Source organism: Staurois parvus, unplaced genomic scaffold, assembly GCF_062004578.1.
Source record: "Staurois parvus isolate SC_StPar_1 unplaced genomic scaffold, SC_StPar_1.0 ptg000564l, whole genome shotgun sequence".
Classification (NCBI taxonomy): Eukaryota; Metazoa; Chordata; class Amphibia; order Anura; family Ranidae; genus Staurois; species Staurois parvus.
The window spans coordinates 3,627,010-3,647,191 of NW_028318360.1; the positions used below are offsets into that span (position 1 = coordinate 3,627,010).

General features: G+C 40.1%; 1 protein-coding gene across 1 annotated transcript in view; it reads left to right on the forward strand.

The window, feature by feature from the left end:
• HTT (huntingtin) overlaps positions 1-20,182 on the forward strand; it is a 268,580-nt gene that overhangs the window by 65,618 nt on the left and 182,780 nt on the right. The window contains exons 6-11 of the mRNA XM_089691557.1: positions 917-1,055; positions 6,039-6,180; positions 7,054-7,232; positions 8,658-8,862; positions 11,338-11,385; positions 18,458-18,538. Of these exons, the coding sequence (XP_089547683.1) occupies positions 917-1,055; positions 6,039-6,180; positions 7,054-7,232; positions 8,658-8,862; positions 11,338-11,385; positions 18,458-18,538 (794 nt within the window). The remainder of the gene's footprint in view (positions 1-916; positions 1,056-6,038; positions 6,181-7,053; positions 7,233-8,657; positions 8,863-11,337; positions 11,386-18,457; positions 18,539-20,182) is intronic.

Below are 20,182 nucleotides of genomic sequence, written 5' to 3' on the forward strand. Positions count from 1 at the left end.
GGTCCGGGGTCAGTAGGGGGCTCCCATGAGATGCCCCTGGTACCTTTTTCATAGGCTTTTTTGAGTTTGGGCAAGGACATAGGGGCCCCATGATCCCCTATTGCCCGGAGGCCCCATGAGTTGTCAGTCCGCCCCTGTCCATATGTATGATTAAAAAACAACTGCGCTAGAGTATAATGAGACAAAAAAAATAAAAGCAGCTGACAAAGGCAATATTAAAAAATGTAAACAAAGAAATGCAACGCTAATTAAATAATAATGTCCAAATTTAAAGTCCATATACATACTCATAGAAAATGGAACAAAATAAAGGAGAAAAATCTTGATCCCATATACCGTCACCATACAGCCGGGAAAAAATGGCCCCTTGCTGGACTCTTTGACCGTATACAGCGGTCAATATGCGCAGTATACAGTATGGCAAATCATTTCCAATGGATATCCTCTCCCAAATACAGGATGATGACTCCCACTCTGATGGATTCCCTAAACCGGACTAAAACGCCGATCAGTAAGCATGATGTAATAGGGACTCAGAATGGTAGGTAATCCACAAAAGAAATCCTTTTGCAAATATAAGATGAATGATCCACTTTAAACTATGCAAACTTTAAAGAATCTCCCATCCGGCAATCAGAAAAGGGATAAAGAACAGAGAAAACGCGATAATGCAGTAACCAATATAAACTTTGGCCAATTTATTAAAAGATCCACGTACATCAAATCATAAGATAAATATGTATGATTGTATCAAAAATAAAGGGAAACTCATAAACAAAAAAGACAATATATTGGCAGTATATTTCATGTGTTTAGATGTAAGCTGTGTCTAGTAGAGAACTTGTCTGTTTTACAGCCCTCCCCATCTTCTGCACTGTTGTCTACATAAGTCTTCTCTTTCTTCTTGTGTTGCCAGGCCATACTTGGTGAACTTGCTTCCTTGTCTCACCAAAATATCTAAGCGCCAGGAAGAGTCGGTACAAGAAACGCTTGCTGCTGCTATCCCAAAAATCATGGGTGCATTTGGAAACTTTGCAAATGACCATGAAATCAAGGTAATTTTTTGATAGACTTTCAACCTTTTGCTTGCATGTAGACATGCATTAAGAAGTGTTTTAACGTCTGTTTTGGCAATGTGCTGCAGGGCATTGTGTATCCATCATAGTATGATTCAATGCACCTGCTCTTCAGCACACCACAACACTGATTGTGAATTCAATGTGCATTGTAGTCTGCTACACTGGACAACATTAAGGTAGGTGTTTTCTTTAGGGAGGGGGGAGGGTGTTGAAGCTCATTACAGATCCATTTAAAGTGAATAGCTTGCCTTAATGCAGTGTTTCTCAACTCCAGTCCTCATGGACCCCCAACAGGTCATGTTTTCAGGATTTCCCTCAGATGAAACAGCTGTGGTAATTACTAAGGCAGTGAAACTGATCAAATCACCTGTGCAAAATAATGGAAATCCTGAAAACATGACCTGTTGGGGGTCCATGAGGACTGGAGTTGAGAAACACTGCCTTAATGCATGGAATGGTTAGGGGGAAAATAATGTAGTTTTGGTTTGGTGATTTTTTTATCACTTAAGGTGTATCTAAACCCAAGAAAAAAAAAATCTTAGGAGTGGAGGTGACATAATTTTTTTGTAAACGATACACCTCCTGTTATAGGGTGACAACAGTATCTATGGATGAGCAGCATTTTCACTCTAGCATGCTGTTGAGTTGGACTACAGAAGACCTACCACTTCTCCCCAACAGATAAAAAAAATTGCTTTTGAAAATATACCAATAAAGGTGCAAATAAGTTTGTTTGTTAGAGTTTGCATACTGTAGACTTTAGGGAGCGATAATGAAGCGCAGCTGTTAAAATGCACTTTTCATTTTAAGAAGGCCAAGTTTTACATATACTGTACCAAGAAGTAATGCAGGCTATAGACTGGTCGAAAACCGTCCATTTAAAAAAAAAAATAAATAAAAAAATCGGTCGTTCAATAGGCTGACGTTACCACCAACAGTAAAAAAAATCGTCCAATTTTCGTCCCACCTACAGCCGGCATTTAACTATTAGCCGCCCGGCCAATGGCCAAATGGCAGCGTGCAAAATCCATTAGCGTTCCGGGTGGACGCCATATGGCGCCCTCCCGGGAATGCGCAGTTTGCGTGCCTGCAGAGCCACACAGCGGTGCGATCTTTCACCGGCCATGTACCTCGAACACGGCCCCATTGCCGATACCCTGTGACCTGCTGTGACCAATCACAGCAGCTCACATGACAATTGTATACAATGGATGGCTTCATTCATGCCATCCATTGTATACTAGTGTGTGTAGCTATGATTGGTCACAGCGATCACATGCACAAGCTGGGCTTATCACAGCCCAGCTGTCATGTGATTAGCTGTAGCCAAATCACAGCTAAGCACAAAAAAAAAAAAAAACCCTGAATGAATCGATGTCATTCAGGTAAATGCTTGCTTATAGCAAAGTAATTCTTTGCTATAAGCAAATTGTGTATAAAAAAAAAAAAAATACAGATCACTTCCCCAAAAGTAGTACAATGTTACTATGGTAACTACTTTGGTCATAGTGAAATATGAAAAAACAAATCGTAAAAAAAATGTAATAAAAAATTAAAAATAAAAAAAAATATTTTTTTTTTCTTTCATACTGTCACCAGTCAGTGTCCCTGATCACTGCCATGCCAGTTATATGAAGACGCTGTACTACACTGGTGACAGTATGTAAAAAAAAAAATAGTGAAAATTATTTTTTTCATTTTCCGAAAAATTATGACAAAAAAATACAACTTCAAAAAACTCACCATGCCTCTTATAAAGTACGTCGGACTGTCTACTCTGCAAAAAGGGGTCATTTGGGGATATCTGTACTGTTCTGACATTCTTGGACCTCAAGAAATTAGATTGGCTGTCAGTACTTCAGGATTGATCAATAATCAGATCTATACCATAGTTTGTGAACTCTATAACTTTCCTACAAACTAAAAAATACATCCTAATTTGGGTTATTTTCACCAAAGACATGTAGTAGAATACATCTTGGCCTAAATTTATGAAGAACAATTATTTATTTGCAAACGTTTATAACAGAAACAAAGAAAAATGTTTTTTTTTTTTTTTTTTTTTAATTTTCAGCCTTTTTTTGTTAATTTGGCAAAAAATAAAAACCCCAGCGGTGATTAAATACCACCAAAAGAAAGCTCTAGTTGTGTGAAGAAAATTATAAAATTTTACTTTGGGTACAATGTTGTATGACCGCGCAATTGTCATTCAAAGTGTGAGAGCGCTGAAACCTGAAAAATGTCCTGGGCAGGAAGGGGGTAAAAGTGCCCGGTATGGAAACGGTTAATTACTTCTGTCCCTTGCAGAGAGCTCTGCTATTATATTTGACATGAAAAAGTATTGCGGTTGCAACAATGTATCTATTTATATCCATTTAGGATACAGATGTTTTTATTCAGATACAAATAGATACATTGTTGCAACCACAAGACTTTTCATATAAAATATAATAGCGGACTGGAATTCTTATTCTTCTTTCTTCTTCCTCCTTCTTTCTTCTTCTTCCTCCTTCTTTCTTCTTCTTCCTCCTTCTTTCTTGTTCCTTCTTCTTTCTTCTTCTTCTTTCTTCTTCCTGGGAAGATTGGCAAAATCGGCCGCATTTTTTCCAACTTTACTGCTAAAAAAATGTGCCAATACGGCCAACCAATTAACCCATTAACGGTGTGGAAATCAGACGATTTTTTTTTTTTTTCGGCTGAAAAATTGGCCGATTTTCGACCCGTCTATGGCCTGCAGAAGTCTTCATATGTTCAGTCCTGTCTTCAAGTCAATTTCAGCAGTATGTAGAGGTGAAATGGGGTGGCTGATGTGCATACACCAGAGTGTTCTGTCCCACAAGCAGTTTCATATAAGAACAGCTGTTTCACATTAATAATGGTGCAGTCTCTAATGTCAGCAGATCAGCTGGCTCACTTCAAAATATTGTTGAAATTAATTGTCTTGGATATCTGCAGCCTCATAATTTTATAGCTGTAAGCTGGCTTTCTTCTACTCTTCTTCTCTGAATTGTTCAAGTCTCTCCACAAAGAGTACCTGTCAATGCCTGTTTCTATCACAGGGGATATTTATATTCCCTGTGATAACAATAAAAGCGATTAAAAAAAAAAAAAAAAAATTAAAGCAACAGTATAAATAAATGAATAAACAAAAACATTTTTAAAGCAACCTGTCGCCCCCCCCCCCCCCACCCATCCGCCCGTGCTTGAACGCAACACACGCATCGGTCTCGCACGTGCACAGACAGTGACCATCCCACACATGTGAGATATCGCCGAGGGCAGTAATTCTAGCACCAGACCTCTTCCTCTTGTGTAACTCAAAAGTGATAACCTGTAAAGGCTTTTAAAATGTCGCCTATGTTTAATGAAATTTACACCGTTTGTCGCTGTTGCACAGGCATGCGCAATTTTAAAGCATGACATGTTTGGTTTCTGTTTACTCAGCGTGACATCCTCTCTTAAATTTTACCAAACAGGTATTCTATTGTGGTTTTGTGCATTAAAATTCAAAGTGCATTTTTTCCAAAAAATGTGTGTTTGAAAAACTGCTGCGCAAATATTGTGTGACATAAAAAATTGCAGCACCCACCATTTTATTCTCTAGGGCCTCTGTTTTAAAAAATATATATGATGTGTGGGGTTCAATGTAATTTTCTAGCAAAAAAAATATTTTTACTTGTAAGCAAAAAGTGTCAGTAAAGGTTTGGTCTTCATGTCGATATGAATCTTTTAATACTGTCCAGATTGTGTTTTCGTGTGACATAGAATATTGGGGATATCAGGTTGTTCCAGGAAAGCCCATTTTAAAGAGCACCTGTCTGGCCCATTGATTCCACCCCAGCAGAGTCTCCCAGCTGCTGAAGGCTGCTACTGACTGACACTGAATCCCCACAGTGACTGCCCAGCTAGCACTGCACCCAGGAGTTGGCCAGCCCTTCGTATTGGCTGGGAACTTCATTTGTGCCAAGTAAAAGTTACAGTATATCAACAGAAGGAATCTGTTATGGAGCATTATGTTTGTGTAAAAAGCCTCAGGTGGAAGCTGCCCGGTCCTGCATATTCCTTCCAGGGGTGTAATTTTGATTGTGGTGAAGCTGAATGGGTTCCACGGGGGTGTTAAGCAGCATCCACTTCATACTTGAAAACATGCAAGCTGAGTTAGTTCAAACATGCGTGTAAATAGATAAATATCAACTCCATGGCCAAAGTTTGTGGAAACCTGACCATGACACCTACAGTAGGTAACCAAAGGCATGTGGACCCCCTTCCCAATTAGTTTCAGGTGTTTCCAGTGAAGGATTCTGTTCATTCTGCAGCATATACAGATATTTTAGACAATTGTGTGCTTCCAGCCTTGTGGGGACAGTTTGGGGAAGCCCCTTTTCTGTTCCAGTATGATTCTACCCCAGTGCACAAAGCCGTCTCCATAAAGTATGAGTTTGGTGTGGAGAAACTTGAATGGCCCAAACAGAGCCTTGACCTAAATCCTACTGAAAACCTTTGCGATGAATTGGATCAGCAATTGCCAGCCAGTTATTTTCATGTAACATCAGTACTTGACCTCACTGACACAAGAATGCCTTCATAGAAGAGCAAAGCTTAATATTGCCACAAAGGGGAGCTAGCTTCATATTAATGGCCATGGTTTTGAAATTGGTGTCCAGCAAACTCATGTAGGTGTGATGGTCAGGTGTCCACAAATCTTTTACCACATAGTGAAATCTGTACAGAAGATCTCTGGAGACTCTTTTGCATCCACCACAATCTGATGTCTGTAGGCGACTTTTGAAAAAGAAATGTGAAAGAAGTGAACATTACGATATTTTAGATACGTTGAGATAGCAGGCACAGTGCTTAGAACGTTTATTACATGTAGTGTTATGTCAACGGAGGGATTTTGTTGTTTTTATGTTGCATTATGTGCTGTGTTGTATAATCACCCTGTGTTATATATTACAGGTTCTGCTAAAAGCTTTTGTAGCCAATCTAAAATCAAGTTCACCTACAATTCGCCGCACAGCAGCTGGTTCTGCCGTCCACATCTGCCAGCATTCCCGGAGAACGCAGTACTTCTACACATGGCTTCTCAATGTCCTTCTGGGTAAACTTACACAGATACCTTCTTATTGTAGGAAAACACAGGAGCATGCAAAATATTGAAATGGGGTCTGTGTACACAGGCCTTTGTTTGTGTCAGTATTGCTTTTCTCACAGTGCAAGTCAATAGGAATATCAAAGCAGCTTAATGCAGCTTAGCAAGTAGTCAACTGTCAGGAACATCAATTTAGGTCCCTTTTCCTGCATACAATGACACACAGTTCAAAGTACTTTGGGAACACTGCGGCACAAATACCTAGATGTGCGAGGCAGAATTCAACTTCTTTATTATTGATTAGGCCTTAAGTAATAAATGATAACACGGCATCAGGTGGTTTCCATAAAGCACCAATCAGAATACAGTAAAAAGATCTCAGTAAACTACTATATGGCTAGTCATAGCAAAAATGCAACAAAATAGTAACTTCTGCAATTTCTCAGGGGAAAAATGTGTGCATAGATAACAGCATTTCAATCCCAAGGGAACATCTTGAATAAAATAAACCAGTTAGTAGGCACAAAGCAAAAGTTAGTTCATTATTAACCCTTTCAGTCAACTGTAGATCATAAGGGCCTGGCTTGTTTTTAAGGATTCATGCAAGACTGGATGAAAAGAAATACAAATCTTTTGGCACGTAAAACTGCTGACATACATATATTGGATCTGTGTATTTAGCTTTTCAGCTGAGTTCGACTTTAAGAAAACTAAAAGCACATAAGGGGATACTGACCTTGGGGTATACATGTGGTGCCCATATTCATTTTGCACTTTGGGATTCTTTGAACATTTTTATAATTCATTAGGTTCTCTACCTCAAACAGACCAGTGATTTGAATTACAGGTTATGTTTCACTCTTGCTTATCTGAACTCTGCAGGTCTTCTCATTCCTGTTGAGGATGAACAGCCAACACTTTTAATCTTGGGAGTCTTATTAACACTACGCTACCTGATCCCATTACTACAACAACAAGTGAAAGACACCAGTCTGAAAGGCAGCTTTGGGGTTACTCGAAAGGAAGCGGAAATATCCCCATCTCGAGAGCAGCTAACACAGGTAAGCAGGTCATCAGTACTATGTGTCATGGCAGGCAAAGAAGATTACCCACCCTTTAATCTCATTGTTTTTTAAAATATGCACTCTTCAGTATTTCATGGCACGCCATTGAGAAGCCAGATTAGAAGTGGCCATAGATGGAGAGGAGTTGTCTGGCAATTGTGGAACAAGTTGATTGCATGCTGGGATAAACTATATTTGTGTAATGTTGCCTGCGGCATTCATGTGGACTTTGCATCTCTATTATGCTGATTATTGATAGTTGGGACACTCACAGGAAGATTGCCCATTGATTTTGAAAATCTCCCTGCATAATTATGAAGGCCTCCAACCACTGAAAACACTCTTCATCACTCCCTGGGAAATTATAACCCATAGAAGGTCACTTGTACTAAGGGACTGATTAAAGTGGAACTTTAGTCAGAAAATTAAGTTATGCTAGATGACTTCAGGCTGGCCACTTTTGCAGACCTAGCTATGTAAAACATTAAAATAAGTGCCCATACTGTTTAAAATCCAGTAATACATTGTCTTACCCTGTTCTGCACATGCTCAATTGCTCTCTATTTTTAGTCTTTGCAGAATTTGTAGAGGCCATACTGCTGACGTGTTTAAAGCAGAATTTAACCCTCCTATCCTTTACAGCCAAGGAAGCAACTTCTGTTTGATCAGCAACTGCCATTGCTGCTCATGTGATCAGTTATGACACCATCCCAGCATTCCAGGAATGTAACTGTTTTTTGAAACCGTTAAAACGATGGGTTTAGTTCTGCTTTACGATTTGCTGCTGTTCAGGGGCTCTGGGCATCAGCAAAATGGCAGCCTCGAGCAAGAAGAATAGATATAGAAGCAATGCTGGAGGCAATTTATAGCACACACCAATTTTGGTTGCATAAATATTCATGGACGAAGGTATGTTCCTCACTAAAGAACATTATTTTTTTATCAAGCTGTTAATGGTAAAGTTTTTTACTTTTTTTTTTTTTTTTTTGTATTTATTGAAATTGTTTTCTCAAATGACAAAGAATTTGGACAATACAAAGAAAGAAAATCAGAGCATATATAACAACTGGTAGCAAATATTGCGATCGACAGGCAACCGATAGAAGGAGAGTATGCTGTACTAGAATCATACATGCTCTGTGTAGAGCACAGTTAGGAAAACAAAGGACTAAATCTATAAAGAAATCATTATCATAGGGGTAAGTTCCTTACAGCAGGGGTTCTTCTCTGCTCGGTAGGGCATGATGATGGTAACCTGTAGCATAGTAGAAATATAGATGAGAATAATAAAAATGTCCCCAAAGATACATCAGATAAATGATAGCCAGTGGGTCCAACCATTCCCAGGAGCACAAAAATGCTGTGCACAAAACTACAGTTCCACTTTAATGACTCTGGGGTGTTTTTGTTTTTATTTTTCAGGTGTATGAACTGACGTTACATTTTACTCAGCACAGAGATCATAATGTGGTGACAGGTGCTCTGGAGCTGCTGCAGCAAATATTCAGGACTCCTCCTATTGAGCTGCTCCATGTCCTGACATCTTCTGGAGGCATTCAGCATATCAGCATTTGTCGAGATGAGTCTCAGAACCGCAGCCGCAGTGGTAGCATTGTGGAGCTCATAGGCAAGTCATCTATGATGTTCATAATAAACTGAATGTCCTATAGAGATATCAGCAACATAAAAGTTATCTAATTGCCAGTAGTTGCCACAGAGAGAGTTAAATGTATTGCATTTAGCACTTTTGGAACCTGCTATCTTTTCCTCACTCTGCCTGGAGTTTAGAGCTTATATTACTGTTTTAGAGCTCTTTTATACGTCAGTGGATTCAATATTTTATGGAATTGGAGAGAGGCATGGTTTGCTTGTCCCCAAAGTGGACAATGCATTGTGAGAAATAATGGGACAGAGGTGAGTAGTAAATACACAACATATTTTATTTTATTTTTTTTTTTTTAAGTTCTGATGTAAGTGATTGTTCTCTATTCTTGAAGCACAATGTTCTTAACACTTATGTCTTCCTAGAAAGACTTTGTTCTCATGTCTCTTTTACCATAGAGACTCACACTGGGGTCATGGTTGAACAGACATGGAAATGCGGATATTATTCCTGGTGGAAACCAGACACAGGGACACTTGCATGATAAGGCAAAGTGCTGATCAGCAACTGTGCTATCTTTCCTTGTTTATGCCTGCTGTAAATAAAGGGTGTTCAGAAGCGAATACTGGCCCAAAATATTATTGTGCTAGTGGAGATGTGCCAGCAAGCAAGGATTAAAATGATTGATATACTTGCAATTAAAAAGAGTGGGGGACATATATCAATTCTGTAGCACTGCTAGGGAATGCTAAACCGGAACAGTGAGGAGAGTTTTGAGGAATATTTATTCTACTTGCCACCTCATTCATAAATGTCAGGCAGCTTAACTTGTGTCTAAACATGTCTTTGATAAGTGTCACTCAGTGCGTTCTTATCCATTTTTGTTAGGTGATATATCCTGCTCTCACTGATGGGTAGAAACATGTTAATGGGGGAAGAGTGGCAAGGCCAGACTGTAGGTTATTGGCCTGATCCATTGCCAGGGGTCTAGTCATCTGTGGCACATATAATGTATTAGAAAATGTCCTAATTTGCATCAAACTGATTGGCAAAGGGACAAAAGCTTTCATATGGCACTATACTGAAATGTTAACATAAACTTATTTTAGGTGTCTTTCTGGGATGGACAAAAAGTAATAAAAACTCAGAAAAACTCACCATTCTGCTGCCTTCTTTACTTTTTACATAACCAAAAGCCAAAGCATTTGTTCACATGAGCACTGATTCCCCCACTTTAGTAAGCATTGCAAGACCAAATGCTCAGACTTTTTGTTGTTTTAAAAAGCACTGCAGGAAATCTAGAGCTGCATTCTCCCCTGGAACGTGAAGCATGTCAACACTTTAACCCCTATATGTTTGTATATGTTCCAGCTTTCATTTTTTGACTTGGGTATATGTCCACCTGGACAGTTAAAGGTTGATGTGGACAATTTGTTGGTTGCATTACTACTTTTTCTTTCATGGATTACATCCTATTATTGAAAACAGCAGTACTGACTTTTGGAAAACCTAGAAAGCAAATGATCAAAATTTGTGATATATTTAAAATGCATCTAAAACCAATTAGATTTCCTGCCTGCATTTGTTTTCTTTTTTCAGGTTTCTTTCACTTTTATTTTCACCCTACAATCCAAGTGATGCACTTCTTGTTCAGTGGTGACATTTAGGGTGCTTTCACACTGCAGTTTCCCTGCAGTGTGGGTACAGTGCGGTGTACCCATGGTTTTCATGCAGGTTATCCGCTCTTTCCTATAGACTTTTATTAGATTGGGTGGTTTTGATGCTTTTTCTGAAAGCTTGCAGGACTTTTGGTGCACTTCCAGAAAATTTACAAAAATTGCCTGAATTAATAGAAGTCTATGGGAAAGCATGGGTACTCTGCACAAAAGCCGTGGCTATGTCGCCCTGCGGGGAAGCAGGAGCAGAGCATTGTGAAAGTGCCCCTACTCACTCCCTTATTTCTATTGATATAGGACGTTGTCCTATTAGGACAGGAGGCTTATTATAATTACAAAACATTCTCCCCTTCTACATAACTTAAGGGAGGTGTTCTGTAGTCATTAACCGGTTCAGCTCCGCCCTATAGCCGAAATACCGCTATAGTGCGGCACGGGTGTGCAAAATCACATGTGTATTTATACGTGATTTTGCATTTCCGGGTAGGGGGGCCGCATGCGCCCTGCTAAATGCCCAGTTTGCATGAGGTCCAAGGAGGGGGAAAAGCAGCCAGACACAACACAAAACAGGACTGAAAAAAACAATCTGCTGGTAAGATGAGGATTCTGGTAGTCTAAACCACTTTAAAATCAGCTTTAATAAGCTATCTAATCATTACTAATTATTTGATTTGTATCCACTGCTTTGCATGGTAATTAAGTAACCTGTCTTCTGATCTTTATGTAATATGAATCATGCGCTATGGTCCTTCCCTAAATCTGACTTGTGAAATGCATGCCCCCCTATTAATCTCTCTGCACTCTTCCATTCTGTGATTTGCAGCTGGTGGGAGCTCTACCTGCAGTCCTGCTCTGTCCAGGAAACCAAAAGGTGATTATTAGCATTTCCTACAGCCAATCCCTTTGTTCTTTCTGCTTCATTTTTTACTTTTATGTAACCATTTCCTCCACAATCCTCAGCCTTCCTGTAATGTTCTCCCCTGGCAAATAACCAGCATTGTAGAGCTATAGCACTGTCAGGCGCATTTTATAGTTTATTTTCTTTTAACTGTGTGGGTATTCCTTAAAATATTAAAGCGGAGCTCCCCATCAAAACATTACAAATACTGTAGCTGCTGACTTTTAATACAAGGACACTTACCTATCCAGGGATCCAGGCATGTCCACATTCTCCAGTCTGCTTCTGGTGCAGGTGCTGGCATCTTAAATATTTAATAAGGGAAACTGGTGGTGAAGCCTTGCAGTTTCACAACTGGCTTCCTTCTGCGCATTATGAATGGTCTCAACCCTCTGGGACCTGTGAAGTGTCCTAGAAGGCTGCAGGGGAAGGAGGGTGGGCCAAGCTTTTGGCTCATCTGACCGGTAGTGTGTACCTTTCAACTCCCCCCCCCCCCCCCTTCCAAAAAAAAGTGCCACATGTGGCAGTGAAATGGGGGGGGGGGGGATGCAAACAAGTGTAACTTCCCCTTTTGGGTGAAGTTCTGCTTTAAAAAGGGCCAATTGGAGCTTTGAGGCCAGTTGCACATGGGCGTGATAATTTACTGATGTTTACTCAGGCACTTGTTGACCAAAAGTCTGTAAGTAAAAAACTGTGTAAAGACCTGAGTAATGTTGAGTATAGGCGAGTAAAGGTGTGTAAGCATATAGACTAGTACAATTTGTCTTCATTGCCAGTATTGTAATATACTCATTTATACTTGCGTTAACATGCCTATAGAAGAGTAAACCCATATGTGAGTAAATGGCTGCACTCAAATGTAACAGTTTCTATTTTTGTTTTACAGCTCTGTACTCAATATTGTATTACTGATCTTTACATAGACAACAATGCATATCATTTCAAATCAGTGAAAAACGCAGCATTTTTGCTCGCATATGCAAGAGGCATGTTTATTTAGAAAATTCCTACAGCTTTAGTCACATCACTGGCCTGTAATGAAAGATGTCCAGTAGTATAATCTATGACACCAAAAATCCTTTATATATCTTCTCCTGGAAGCACCATATACAAAAAGGTACCCAAACCCAACAACATCCAAAATAAGGGCTTTAAATGTGCTACCAGGAAAACCTAAAGATTGTAAAAAAAAAAAAAGTCAATTAAAAATGTTTTTTTATTTTATACATACAATAAATATACTGCTTCTTCCTGATGCTCTGGGCTATGGGTGGTTCCTGGACATCATCACTTTCAACGCTGCATTGTATGTGCGGAGGCAAGTGTGCAGTCGCAGCCGGGGAGTACCTTAGAGAAGAGACTTTAGGAGACTGGATTAAGCATGATTGAGCATTTAATCATTGCATTATAGGGGTGCCCACTGCAAGCTTTTTTTCTTGTGTCTGAATTAGACTTTAAAGGAAACCTGTTATTTGGAAAAAATCAGGAGTTGCTGTTACTATAACCTAAAAATGTTAAGTAGCTGGCTGTCATGGAACTACTTTGCTACCAGTTCCTTTGAACAAAGGTGCAGCAAGTGAAGTACATATGCTTGGTTTTATCATTGTGAACTTGCTCAGAATGGAAAACTACTTCTGATTTATTATAGTGATGCTTAATTAATATATTTTTAGATATTCTCCACTGACCCGAAGAAAGAGTGGCTAGCCACACAGACAAATCCACATTTTTTCACATACATGTGACAGTTACTGAAACACCGTGTTTTTCTTTCAGGAAGGATTGTTGTAGTCTATATTACAGTGGGTTGTGTAGTCCATTTAGAAGTTTACAGTGCAACAGAAGGCATATGATTTTTTTTTGTTATAGTAGCCTGAAAAGCACTGCATTTCCATATAATCATACCAGAAAGATAACTTATGCAATGTTGCTGTAAAAGATGGCCACTTCTGGTTTTGTGTACATTGACAGACCACTATACAATCTGGTCCCTGGATGAATACCTGTCTCTGGCCAGCGTAAAGGCTTAATATACCCAAAAGTGATATCACAGTCTGCCCTAGATGCTGGCAGGTTAAATAGTAAATGAATAGGTTATATCACCATTTTTACTACACTGAACCTTTAACCGTTTCAATACCGTGCGATTTTACACCTTCCTGCCCAGGCCATTTTTCACGTTTCAGCGCTCTCACATTTTGAATGACAATTGCGCGGTCATACAACACTGTACCCAAACTAAAATTTTATCATTTTCTTCACACAACTAGAGCTTTCTTTTGGTGGTATTTAATCACCGCTGGGGTTTTTATTTTTTGCTAAATTAACAAAAAAAGACCAAAAATTTTGAAAAAAAAACACATTTTTCTTTGTTTCTGTTATAAAAGTTTACAAATAAGTAATTGTTCTTCATAAATTTAGGCCGAGATGTATTCTGCTACATGTCTTTGGTGAAAATAACCCAAATTAGGATGTATTTTTTAGTTTGTAGGAAAGTTATAGAGTTCACAAACTATGGTATAGATCTGAATATTGATCAATCCTGAAGTACTGACAGCCAATCTAATTTCTTGAGGTCCAAGAATGTCAGAACAGTACAGATATCCCCCAAATGACCCCTTTTTGCAGAGTAGACATTCCGACGTACTTCATAAGAGGCATGGCGAGTTTTTTGAAGTTGTATTTTTTTGTCATAAGTTTTCGGAAAATGAAAAAATTAAAAAAATTATTTTCACTATTTTTTTTTTACATACTGTCACCAGTGCAGTACAGCGTCATCATATAACTGGCATGGCGGTGAACAGGGACACTGACTGGTGACAGTATGAAAAAAAAAATATATATATATTATTATTTTTTTTTTTATTATATTTAATTTTTTATTACATTTTTTTTTATTTTTTTTAAAAAAAATTTTTCATATTTTACTATGACCAAAGTAGTACAATGTTACCATAGTAACATTGTACTACTTTGGGGAAGTGAACAGTATTTTTTTTTTTTTTTTTTTTACACAGTTTGCTTATAGCAAAGAATTACTTTGCTATAAGCAAGCATTTAGCTGAATGAAATCGATTCATTCAGCTTTTTTTTTTTTTTTTTTTTTTTTTTTGTGCTCAGCTGTGATTTGGTCACAGCTAATCACATGACATGTGCATGTGATTAGCTGTGACCATTCACAGCTAGGCACTAGTATACAATGGATGGCATCATCAATGAAGCCATCCATTGTATACAACTGTCATGTGACCTGCTGTCACAGCAGGTAGCTGGTACCATGTGACCTGCTGTCACAGCAGGTCACATGGTACCAGCTACGGGAGCCAGTACTCGGATCTGTCATCGGCCGTGTCCGAGGTGCACGGCTGGTGACAGATCGCGCTGCTGCGCCGCTCTGCATTAGCGCAAACTGCGCATGTGCAGGAGCACGCCAAATGGCGTGCACCTGGAATACAGGAGCGCATTTGAAGCCGCCAAACGGCCATTGGCCGGGCGGCTAATGGTTAAAGAATACAGGTGAAACTCGAAAAATTATAATATTGTGCAAAAGTTCATTTATTTCAGTAATGCAACTTAAAAGGTGAAACTAGTATATGCGATAGACTCATTACGTGCAAAGCAAGATAGTTCAAGCCGTGATTTGTCATAATTGTGATGATTATGGCTTACAGCTCATGAAAACTCCAAATCCACAATCTCAGAAAATTAGAATATTACATGCAATCAATAAAACAAGGATTGTACATAGAACAATATCGGACCTCTGAAAAGTATAAGCATGCATATGTACTCAGTACTTGGTTTGGGCCCCTTTTGCAGCAATTACTGCCTCAATGCGGCGTGGCATGGAAGCTATCAGCCTGTGGCACTGCTGAGGTATTATGGAAGACCAGGATGCTTCAATAGAGGCTTTTGGCTCTTATGCATTGTTCGGTCTCATGTCTCTCATCTTTCTCTTGGCAATGCCCCATAGATTTTCTATGGGGTTCAGGTCAGGCGAGTTTGCTGGCCAATCAAGCACAGTAATCCCACGGTCATTGAACCAGGTGTTGGTGCTTTTGGCAGTGTGGGCAGGTGCCAAGTCCTGCTGGAAAATTGAAGTCAGCATCCCCATAAAGCTCATCTGCGGAAGGAAGCATGAAGTGCTTCAAAATCTCCTGGTAGATGGCTACGTTGACCCTGGACTTCATGAAGCACAGTGGACCAACACCAGCAGATGACATGGCTCCCCAAATCAACACAGACTGTGGAAACTTCACACTGGACTTCAAGCATCTTGCAGTGTGTGCCTCTCCATTCTTCCTCCATACTCTGGGTCCTTGGTTTCCAAATGAGATGCAAAAGTTGCTCTCATCAGAAAAGAGGACTTTGGACCACTGAGAAACAGATCAGGTCTGTTTTTCTTTAGCCCAGGTAAGACGCTTCTGACGTTGTTTGTTGTTCAGGAGCTGCTTGACAAGAGGAATACGACATTTGAAGCCCATGTCCAGGATCCGTCTGTGTGTGGTGGCTCTTGATGCACTGACTCCATCCTCAGTCCACTCCTTGTGAAAGTACCCAACACTTTTGAATGGCCTTTTCCTGACAATCCTCTCCAGGCTGCGGTCATCCCTGCTGCTTGTGCACCTTTTCTTCCACACTTTTCCCTTCCACATAACTTTCTATTAATGTGCTTTGATACAGCACTTTGGGAACATCCAACTTCTTTTGCAATTACCTTTTGAGGCTTTCCCTCCTTATGGAGGGTGTCAATGATGGTTTTCTGCACAACTGTCAGGTCAGCAGTCTTTCCCATGATTGTGATTCCTACTGAACCAGACTGAGAGACCATTTAAAGGCTCAGGAACCTTTTGCAGGTGTTATGGCTTAATTAGCTGATTAGAGTGGGACACTTTGAGCCTAGAATATTGCACCTTTTCACAATATTCTCATTTTCTGAGATTTTGGATCTGGGGTTTTCATGAGCTGTAAGCCATAATCATCACAATTATGACAAATCACAGCTTGAACTATCTTGCTTTGCATGTAATGAGTCTATCTCGTATATTAGTTTCACCTTTTAAGTTGCATTACTGAAATAAATGAACTTTTCCACGATATTCTAAATTTTTGATTTTCACCTGTATATCAACACAACATTTCATATATGTGCCTGCTGTACCATGTACTTGTAACAAAAAGTATCTTGTTCTCTTTGTATTGCTTCCTTTGTGTGAAATCCCTGGTGTTCCTGCCAGTCCCTCTGCTTTCCTATTAAAAACAGACTCTGGAGGGCTGCACGTAGATTTGTAGTGCCGTGCGAGTGCATCCATATTAGACTTACACAGGACTCCATGGGTCCTGGCAGCAAAGGGGGAACAGAGAGAATGGGAATATTGGAAAAGTAAGCTCAGAGGAGCAACCCCTTTCCCCCGCTCCCCATCCTGACACCGATCCCCCACTAATTCCCTTAACAGCACCTGACAAGCCGGTGGCACCTTAGGTAATGGGGCACTGGGGGAGCAGCACAAGGGGGGCATTGAAGCAAAGAGGGGAATCCATCTTCACAACCTGATTCCCCTGTGGCTACCCACAGCTATTGGGAGAAGAGAAGCTGGCAGTGCTGCAGTTGGAGACACAGGGAAATCTGTGCTGCATGTGGAGGGGATCAGCACAGCAGGGGGAGAAGATCAGAGTAAAACGTTGAGGGGGAAATTTAGAGAGGGGGTAGGAAGATGAGAGCTATGGCGGTAGAGCGAATTTTAGGTAAATACCTGCAATTGGCAGCCTGTCAGCTGCTGATCATAGCTATTTGTTATTTCGGGAGAGTCTGCTGAACAGTTCTGCTGTGAAGTGACCATGAGCTTATGGCAGAAGGGGGAATGCAATGGACGTGCAATGTATTGACCTGGCCAGCTGGAAACGGTTCTGTGCCTCTGTATGCTGTAAGTCCATGGTAGGGTTAAAGGAAAAATGAGCTCTGGAAGTGAGATTACACCTTTATATTCATGGAACAAAAATCTTAGTTATTTGGTAATGAGATTTTCTTGCTTATGTTGCTTGATGTGGGCTTCACAATGCTGTACTGAGCCCTCCTCCTGGGAGGAGAGCTGAGCATTTGGCAGCATGAATCCATAGGAACCTTAAAGGTACCATACCCACCATTAACCGAAGCAAAGGGAAACACGAGCAGAGCGTCCCTAGTGGTCTGGAGGTGAAGGAGGATTGGAGTACTGGCTGCAATCTGGGTGGATTATCATATACATGCGATATGATGCCTATCAGGAGGTGAGAGTTGGCACTTCAATATGTCAAGTTTAGAAGCACATCTTTTTGGATTTTGGTGTTGGATGATCGCTTTTAAGAAGAGTCTATACTATCTAATATCACATTATGGACTGGGTAATATTATTTGTTGGAGTTTATTTTAATCAAGTGCACATATGCTATATGTTTTCTGTGAGGTATATTTTATGCGCATCACAAGTATATTGCTATAAGGAATATACACATACTATACGTTTTTAGCAGCGCAGCATCGCACATTGCACCATTAAGTTTACACTAGTATGGGAACACATTTTGATGCATGCAGGAGCTGCATACACTTTGAGGTATTTATTTAGTCACTTTTGAGGTTGCACAGGAGTTGCGCATCTCACTTTAAATGGAACTGTGCCTACTGAAACTGTATGCAGTAGCAGTAGAATAAAATCACATCCTAGAGATAATAATTGCCTAATTCTGCCTTCGTTTTCCAAGAGAAAAATCATGAACCATTAGGTAGATTTTAGAAGGTACAAAAATGTTTTAAGAATGTTCATGCAAATGTATAATGGTTTTTTTTTTTTTTTTTTTGCCCCAGTTGGAAACTTTTCTTTAAAGGTGTTCAATGTGAGAACTTGTGTGTTATACTGAACTCCCTGGCCGTTAATTTTCTGCTGACTTCGTAACACTTTTCAAACTTTATTTTTGGTAGTTCTTGGGTATTTCACTTCCTGTATTTTAAGTTTTTATTTTAAAATGTTTTATTTGTTGAGTGTATGCCCTTTGTTTCATGTACCAGGTAAGATACACTTGGGGGAAGAGGAAGGATTGGAAGACGAGACGGAAGGCAAGTCTGATGTTGCCACAGCTCCTTTTACAGGTCAGTTGCAAGAGGCATTTAGATTGGTGGGCTTTGCTAAATCTACTGTTCTTTAACCTCCCTAGCGGTCTGATTATGTCAATTTTTCTGTGCTCAAAGCGGTACCTTTTTTTGCATGGAAATATGTCGTTTTTTTATTGTAGGCCTGTCATTTTTAGGAATATCTCACTGAATTCTGTCCGAACAAGAGTCTAGTAAACATCCCGGGTATGATAAAATTTGAAATACAAAATCATAAATTATTATATAACAAATAATCATAAAAAATATAATAATAAATTTAATTCAATAATATAATCAAACCAAAAACACTGAAATTTGATATACAGCGCTAAGTTTGCATATCACTGAGCTTAGTTGCAAAATAGTTTTCAGTGTCTGATGACGAATTTCCCCACGAATCATTATCACTCAATTCTGCAAGTGGTTCTGATTTACTATCGCTGTTCTCTAGCTGGTCTAAAACCGCTTTTGACCTAAAGGGACGCGTTTTGGACGCCGTGGACTTTTCTCCGTTTCCAGGCAGAAAGAACAGTAAAAATGCAGGCAGGGCACAGGACAAAGCACTCCGGACAAAATGTATGTGAAATGGTTTGATACAGTAATGTTATACTATGTGATTTTAGTGTATTGAGTGAATGTCACTTTTAATATTTTTGAATTTCCCGCTGGTTCTATCCCCCCGTACGTCCCACCACTCGCAGGGAATGGAACCCGGAAGACGGATGCCGGCATTGGCCGGAGGAGATGGCCGGGGACGCTGCAGGGGGAACATCGCGGGATCAAAGGACAAGGTAAGTGCAACAGGGATCCCAGAGCAACGCTGCAGGGTATTCCCAAGTGTAGCTCGTGGTTACCGCTTTTGGTATTGAAAGTTTACCCCGAGCTACTCTCAGGAATACCGCAAGGGAGGTTAAAGAAATCTGTAGTACAGATGGCTACCTGTACGTTAAGTTAGTTGCCTGGGAGCCCTCAAACCCAAGGTGCTTCTATAATGCCAATTCCAACCTTACTTGGCCCTCTCCCATTCTGCGTGTGACATCCTATTATTGGTCATATAGGTTGACTATCATAGATATGGGCCAGTAGACACATTGTAAGTGGTGAGGCAAAGCTCCAATTTTAAGAATAAAGTTTATACTTCCATATAGGGACATGCTATGTTTTGGGCACCTATGGTTCTCAAACAGCTAGCTAAAGATATGTGCAGGCAAATGTTATTAACTGCCAGGGGCAGTGTAATAAATATGAATAGAAGGCTGTATTAAAGCTACATTCACTCCGGTAATTAGGTGTGAATTGCAGTGGCAGCTCTTGTTGCGGCTGTCAGTGGTTAGGTGCGGCCGCCGGTTCGTTCACTGTAGCAGGACGCCAGTAGCCGTAGCTATTTGCTGCTCTCTGCACAGCCAGGGATTAGGTGCAGTAATCCCTGGTTGTTCAGAGAGCCGTGATTAGCTACGGCCACCTGCAACCTGTCATTATGGTGAACTGGGTCGGCGGCTGCACCTAACTGCTGAGAACCACAGCAGGTATCTGCTTCCTGGCACTACTGTTTGTATCACCCCTAATCGTCGGTGTGAATGTAGCCTAAGAGTCTTCCTCCATTATTACATGGGTGGAGTAACCAGAAATGTCTTGTTTATA